The 7900-nt window shown below is 34.2% G+C and overlaps 1 protein-coding gene across 3 annotated transcripts in view; it reads left to right on the top strand.

Moving 5' to 3' along the window:
* Window positions 1–7900, top strand: part of LOC100179892 (GREB1-like protein) — a 21058-nt gene that overhangs the window by 7700 nt on the left and 5458 nt on the right. For all 3 annotated transcript variants that reach the window (XM_026833918.1, XM_018812955.2, XM_018812957.2), the window contains 17 exons: window positions 394–550; window positions 916–1050; window positions 1154–1219; window positions 1546–1658; window positions 2241–2419; window positions 2629–2704; window positions 3051–3151; window positions 3455–3537; window positions 3674–3789; window positions 4216–4386; window positions 4696–4753; window positions 5166–5271; window positions 5775–5884; window positions 6251–6421; window positions 6671–6887; window positions 7223–7370; window positions 7742–7889. In XM_026833918.1, coding sequence (XP_026689719.1) covers window positions 394–550; window positions 916–1050; window positions 1154–1219; window positions 1546–1658; window positions 2241–2419; window positions 2629–2704; window positions 3051–3151; window positions 3455–3537; window positions 3674–3789; window positions 4216–4386; window positions 4696–4753; window positions 5166–5271; window positions 5775–5884; window positions 6251–6421; window positions 6671–6887; window positions 7223–7370; window positions 7742–7889 — 2155 coding nt within the window. The remainder of the gene's footprint in view (window positions 1–393; window positions 551–915; window positions 1051–1153; window positions 1220–1545; window positions 1659–2240; window positions 2420–2628; window positions 2705–3050; window positions 3152–3454; window positions 3538–3673; window positions 3790–4215; window positions 4387–4695; window positions 4754–5165; window positions 5272–5774; window positions 5885–6250; window positions 6422–6670; window positions 6888–7222; window positions 7371–7741; window positions 7890–7900) is intronic.

Here is a 7900-nt window from a genome sequence, read left to right as displayed (position 1 = left end):
CACTTGAAGGCATTGCTCCAACTCAGTGGTCACTAATGGGTTGTCCAAATTATCAGCCATGCAATAAAAAAAAATAAAAAAATCCTCAAAAAAAATAATTACCTACAAAGTAACATACATGGTAACTCGTAAGCTGGCACGAGGTGTATTAACACCCGTGTAATAACGACTGTCGTTTTCTGGCCATGCGAGGATAAAGTAAGTTACATTCATTCATTCATAGTTTAAAAGAGCATTTTTTTGTTTTTAGCTATCAGAATACCTAGTTTCACAACGTCCCAGGTTTAATCTAAATAATAATCCAATTTCGAAAGCAAATAGCCTAAATACCTGATGCAAACAGAGTTGTTTTCATTATTACAAACCCATTAACTGACCCCACCACTTTTGTAGCCATCATCCCTTGCATACGTCACTCGTGGCATGCGAGCTCATCATACAACATTACATTACTGCTCTTATCATCGCATTTTCGGAAGAAAGCGAGCGAAGGAAGCTGAGAATGGATCTTACTTCAGTTTATTCTGCGCTCACCGAACGCATTGTTGAGGTGAGTGAGTATTTATATTTTAAATTTATATTTTTTTTATTAGAAAACAAAAAAAATTCTATAAGTTTCCTGTTTATTGTACTTACAGTGGTTCTTAAACTTTTTTGTATTCTTTACCCTTAACAAACTTATGTGAAGCAATTTATGATAAATTACCTTTTTACAAATATTTACTAAAAATGACTTCCTGTTCCCTCCAACGCTGTCCTATATAGGTATAAGATATACCCTTTTTTATATAAAAACAATACCAAGGCCTATGTATTTATTTATTACAAACATTAATCTGAATTTCACCCTATGGAAAATTGGGACAACACAATTTGGTAAAAAACCACAGCAGTAAAACAGAACTTATCTTTTAGGATATGATTGGTCAACCAAGCAACCAATCAGGTGCGACTGTCTTAATTCGAATTCCCTCATCAGTGCTTACAGCAAGATTCTTTGACACGATAAAGCATACCAGAGATAAACTTGGTCAACAGAATGCGTTTGAGGTAAATTACTGTAGAGTTTGAAGTAAAAACAAAAATACGTGGAAACATATTAGCATTATATTGTTGGCTACAGTACATTTAATAAAACGTTTTTAATTTTTAGATTGTTCTGTATAATGCTCAGTGCCAGAATATAGAAGTCTCCGAACATTTCCTACAAGTTTTGCGGGTTAGTAAATATCAACAAGCTAGTATAAACTGTCACTTAAAACTATTCAAAATTCTCTCGCAATATTAAAAATCCCCCGACTGTGTGCCATGAAACAACCTCAACTGTGATGCAAACTATCAAATTGTATCAATAATTTAATGAAAAATTTTGGTCTGTCTTGTATAAAATGCAAGTGTAATATGAGTATAAGCATCCTTGCTTTTGTTCTTCATTGAATAATCCTTTATGTTAATTCACGTGGATGGAAAAAGTTATCTTGTCTGTCCATTATTTACGCTTTGTCTGCTTTTAAGATCAAACTTTAAACTCATTGTTTGGTTTAGACGCAAAACTTAAGTTCAGATGAATGGGTTCCAACCTCACTGGCTGACTTAACGGACATCCCATGCATGATTGTATATGAGGGGGAGTTGGTTTCCCATCAAGACTTGCCCCGGTAAGATCATGACAGTTCTTTAAAAAGTCTATTCATGTCTCACATGAAGATTTTGACAATCTGAAAATTTTGCATGGAAAATCCATATTGTGCAAATATGGTTTCCAGTTACACATTACTTAAAGCATAGAATATGCTCTTTCAGTAAAGTTCTGTGACCAACATTTAAAAACATATAATATGCTGTTTAAATGAATTTTCATAACTTGTTAAAAAGGGTTCATTACTGCCAAGTAGAATATGCTAAGAAAAGTTGGATAATTCTTACCCAAAGAAAATGGTCATGGCTTAGTTTTTTTTTAAATTTGTATATATATATTTATCATAATATAAAAAAATAATATGAAATGTCATTTGTCACTTATCCTGCGTTTAAGCTACAGAGAATCATCACGGCTGCTAAAGTTTGAGTAACCACGATATAATTTACCTAGTATAGTTGTCCAAGCTCCAAAAAATATGCCATGTAGTCAGTAAAGCACTGGAATTTCATTTATTCCTGCTCCTTTTTGTTCAGGCTTAATGCTATGCATACTTGTTCCAATATTTCCTATATTTCAAATAACTCCTACCTTTTCAAAGAACTTTGAGACACATAGACCTTCGTATGGCTTTTGAAGACGGAAATCGCTTGACGAGGTCTAAGCTGGAAATGGAACTCTCCCTCGCTGCCAGCGTGTGCCATCCTAACCTGCAAACAAAAACCTTCAAATCTGATCCTGACGATGATGGTAACAACCTTCATGTTATAGAATCTGATGGTGAGTTTGTAACATACACCGATGTTTGTTCCTCACATTTCCACAAATTCCATGTCGCAGTTTAAAATTAAAAATACTGATCTGATGCGACGAAATAAGAATGTTGATAGTGGTAACAGGTGTCGAACTGTTATATAGTGTATACAAAAACCTGCATATTTTAAGTAAATTAGTTTTTACTTCTGTAAAAACCTCTTTGTTCCTCGTAGATGCTCAGTCTGATAAGGATGGAGAAGGAAAAACGAGTGGCTGGGAGTCAAAAGAAGAAACACAGTTTGATTCAAGGTACAAGATTTTTACCTAATACTATTCTACTTTGTTTGGGTAAGGGACTTTGGCTCAAAATCTTGTGGGCCAGAGTTTGTCAATTACCATTATCTAAAACTGTTACAATTTCAATCCAATTTTTGCTACACATCTTTTTTATTTAAAAATAGGTTTAGGTATCTTACTCCCTATGCAGTAGTGTTGGGGATTGGTTGTTGTAAAGTAAGAAATTTATGAGAAAATTATAGATTATAGGCGATCATATGGCAGCGTGGTCCATGCCTGCACCCTTCTGGTTCTCCTATGTGGAATTAATGACATTACTTCCCTGATATCAACTTACATGAAGAGGTTTAATTCTTAGGTTGGAGCCGTTGAAACGGAAGCGACCTCGCATGGATTGTGTGGAGTCCGATTTCATCAGTGCTGCAATGCGTGATGCGAATCTTCAAACAACCGACAACGGTAAACAGCCGATAATTTCTTTTTTTAAAAGGAAAACTGTATCACAATACAAAAGTAGTGATATTAACCAAGTTTGAATTAGTCCGCTCCCTATAATACTTGGTTTTTAATGTTAGGACAATATTTAGTCTTATTCTGCCATTTAAATGTTATACTTTAATATTTAGAGTGTCTCAGATTTCTAACACATAGTACCCTTCTAACCATATTATCAATTTCACGGTATATTAATAAACTACGGTGCATTCATGTTGGTTATTTTGAATATTTATAAACTATATTAACTGTTCCATTATTTTCTAGGAAAGGAAACGAAATGCAATCCCGTGGCACCAAAAGTGGTTCTACCAAAACGAATTTATGATATACTAAAGTCCAATAATGAGGTACGCAGTTAAATTACCATGTTTACACTTTGTGGGTCTTGGCAGTCTAACATGCTTGTTTTGAGCCATAACCCCGGAAAGAAAAATATAACAGGCCAGTGGCCATAGTTTGTTTATAAAACGCTGAACAATACAGGGCACAACAGACGTGACATCTTTACTGCCGTGCCAATTGTCATCATGGAGTGAAACATTACATCCGATACTTGACTCGCGTACAACTAATCCTGACCAGGTTGCTGCTTATTATCGGTAAGTTATTAATATATTTGGCAAAAAGGGTTAATTGTTTTATAAAGTCAAACAATGAGTTGAATTTTATTGTAATTGAAGTATTTGCTTTTAAGAGTTTTAACACTGTCTTTCATAAAAAATATGCCTATACTGTTTTTAAATGAATTTTAACCTTTTTAGAACCAACTGAAACAGCACTGCCAGTTTGGTTTAGTACCTAGCTATTCAAAAATGTTGAGCCTATAACCATTGCTTCTTATTTTTATGTAACCCATTTATTAACATGTGTTTAAAGATATAAAGTAAAAAACCTTTAAAAGCCATTGTTTATTGTTAATTAGGGAACCCAAGTGTTTTAAAAACATGCCCTTATTTTTAAAATAGTAGCACTTTTTATTATGGTCTGAGAATAAAATCTATTAATCTATTATTTCTCCTTTTAAGAAAGTGGACGAAACCTCTTCCAGGTCATCCGGACTACAACGACTCAAGCGACACACTCGATGAAAATGAGAACCAGATCAGTCAAATTGATCCTTATCGTGTCCTCCTCACAACTCCCCCAAACTCAAATCCCGTCTTCATCTGCTGTAACTTTCTCAAACAACTTCACAGGTTTCTAAAAAAGATCCATCTTTTTGCATCTTTAAGAATTTTATATTTTTAATTTTTAAACTTTATTGTTTTATTTGAGTGCTATTATTAAAGAACACAGAATTCCGAATGATCTGTAGTAACCGTTTAACCAAACAAAAAAGAGATTTCTTATAAAACATTAATCAAATATATAATCCATGTTTGTTAATAAGTATAGCCACCATGTCAATATACAACCCCAAATGTTTTTATATTTCTACAGTTTGCAAATTGAATTTATAGTAATACTATTCAACAGTAATGTTAATATTAAATTACTTTCTACAGATCACTTATGAAGATGCTTGAAATTGAAGTATACGATGATGTTGAAGATAGACCTATGGTGAGTTCATATAATACTGTGGAGTAAGGCGGGACACCTTTAACACATAATGTCCAAGTATCCTGATCGTGTTTTAAACAATTAACCATGGTTTATGGGGGTCGTAAGGATACGGTTTTATAATTCTCTATAAATGTTCTTTGTTTTCTACCAAATGGGAAAATAAAACAGGGTGAAAACTGTCTCAGCTTTCCCCAACCTACTATATGTAATATAAAGCTTCATGGTTTTTAGTACTGGGTTTTAAAGTTTTTCTTGTTATGTATAAATCACCATCTATATATCAGATCCTGAAGTCTAACATGCAATAATTCAAGTACCATGCATTATTTCAACAGTAAAACTGCACTTTAAGTGGGAAATGAGTTTGTTAAATGCAATACAACGTTTAAACTAATCATATGTCCAATAGATATCACGTGAAGCAACATTTCACACGTTGCTAGGCAACCCTGTGAGTACGGAAAGGAGTCAAATCACTAACTCATGTTATGACTTACAACAACTTCATGTTAGAAGTAAGTGATTGTTTAGTGTGTAAAACTGTTTATACGGTAAACAACTGCTATTAATACATTTATGGAGTGTAGACATGTTTATTCTTGCAATGTTAAATCGTTTGTTTGTTGTTTATCCCACTTTAATAACATACTGTCACATTTGGTTAGCATGCATGCCTCTGACCCAGAGGTGATGGGTTCAAGGCTCGAGCTGCTACCACTGTGGGTGTATGTGTCATTGGACAAGACACTAAAATCAATTGCTCAATCCCAGTCGTTACTGATAGGTTATCCAAAAACTGAAAAATCCCCCCCAAAAATCACCTACAAAGTTACATTTAGGGTAAAAAAGCCAACACGAGGTGTATGAAACAGAACACCCATCCTCTATGGACAATGCTGAATCATTTTTTAAAAAATCTAAAACTCCATGTGTCATATTGAAATTGTTTTTTTTTCATATTGGTCAAGAAAAAAACGCCTAAAAATTCAATATTAAGTAACCTCATCAACGTTTCCAGAGCCCTCTGTTGTTGGTAATAATAGGAAGGTGGTGACCATATCAAGCAACAATAATCATGCGTTCAATGTAAGGCGAGGGAAGGAGAATGTTACATTGGACGACACAGAGGTTAGTAGCCTACAAGTTCCAACATTTAAAGCAGCAATTTTTAGCCTTACAACTTTAATGCAAATTTCTCAAAGCCAATAATTCCTAACTCAAACCATAACACCTAACCCCTACTCACACCATTAGTTTTGGTTTTAAATTGTCCAGATTTACAGTTGTTTTTTTGAGATATATCCCTCATTATCGCATATTAAACAATATTTAATGGTGTGAATACTTTCGCTGTAAAGATCTCTCTATCACTTATATTATAATGAATTCTGAATTTGCTGTTGTTACAAATCATCCTACATTTGTATTAACAATTTACATGAAATAACACCAAGTTTCCAACCCTAGAAGTTACAATTATTATTTCTCATACAGAACTCTTCTTCTTCCACTTATGAAGTTAATCTTGCTCCCTCTGCTTCTTGGAGCTACAAAGGATCATTAAACCTTCGTCTTATCATCCCTGTGAAGAGCAGATCACTTTTTAACTTCATTAAATGTGAAGACGGATCACACAAACTCAGATCTATCAGACTGAGGGAACAGGTAAACAGTAAATTATGTTACTTTTTTATTGGGTATGACCTGATGTTTTGCTGAAACACAGTTTTGTTTTCAAGACTATTTAAGTATTTTATTTTTCTCTATTGTGGTTAAAAATTGCTTTTCAGTCTTCGTCTGTTACAAATTTCCAAACTCAAAATTCATTAACATGAATTCTACACTGTATAGTTACTATCAATTTAGCTTTAGGTATTAAGCAACATGTTTTATAACTAAAACCGTCTGTTGCAGTCATATGATGGACTCAAGACGCCCATTGTAAGTTTTGGCAATAATGGGGCAGCTGAGGGGTTGTATAACTTACGTGGCACCCTTGACACCAATAATGACGATGTCAACCACCTTCATATGGTGGTAGTCAAGGAATGCGACGAGTTCTCCTACACAAAGTTGCTGCCCAACCATGTACTGCTCGTCTTGCCTCAAGACTTTGATGTATTGGGCAGAGGTAAGTAAATTGTTTAAGCTTAATAATGTGTGGTAGGTGTTTGTTTTTTGGTGGGGAAAATGTAATGTTGGGTTATTATTTTGTAGTTAATATTTAAAGGTATAAGCCTCGCTTTAAAATCATTAACTTTGTTATGTAGTTTTTGTACATATTAAAATGCAACAATCATTTTAAGCGATTTTAAGTGAAAAGTAGGGTAAAAAGTAGGGTTTTTTATTTTTGAAAACTTCTGAACTGAACTGTGTAAACATTTCCGACTGAACTTCATTTGATATAAACCATTTATTTAAACCTTCCAAAATTATAAACTTTTTATGTTATTGGTTTTTTTAAAGGTGCAATGAAGTTTGCTGCCCAAGCTCTCTTCACTCACTTCTATGATGTTTCTATCGGAGATGAGGCTAGTGACACCGTGTGGCCGTTTGTGATGATGATGAACGATGATTGCGTTGCGTGGTCGTCATGGAAACCAAGCGAGGAACGGTGAGCAAAAAGACTTGTGTTTGGTTGAAAGTAAATGCTGGGTTTATTTATAGGCGAAGTCTTCTGTAAGTAAGTACTGGGTTTATTTATAGGCGAAGTCTTCTTTTTTTTGTAATAAGATATGAATAGTATGCTATTATTTGGTGATTGGTTCGTCTGCATTCCTTTGTTACTTGGTATTTTTAAAGCTTCTCAACCTCTGGGTTGCGATCCAAAAATGGTTGCCATTTCATTTGGTTAAATGGAATACTGAAACTTCAGTGGTTAAGATCACTCTTTCATTGGTAATGTAACCAAATCTTTTTTAGTTTACGTTTCAAAGAAAGTTTTTAAATGCAGCAAGGATGTAAAGTAAATATATTTCTTTTAAGCATTTCAAACCCGGCGGACGAATGGAGTGACATATCACTGAAAGAGCTTCTAGAAAACGTGGAGTCTTCGTTAACATCGGAAGTTGCAGCTGTTGGATTCCGTCCGTGGTCGACCAACCTCACCCGACCAAACTCTGCCGAAAACTTGGTAGATAAAAA

Source organism: Ciona intestinalis, chromosome 1 (assembly GCF_000224145.3).
Source record: "Ciona intestinalis chromosome 1, KH, whole genome shotgun sequence".
NCBI lineage: Eukaryota > Metazoa > Chordata > Ascidiacea > Phlebobranchia > Cionidae > Ciona > Ciona intestinalis.
This window is presented reverse-complemented; position numbering and strand designations above follow the sequence as displayed.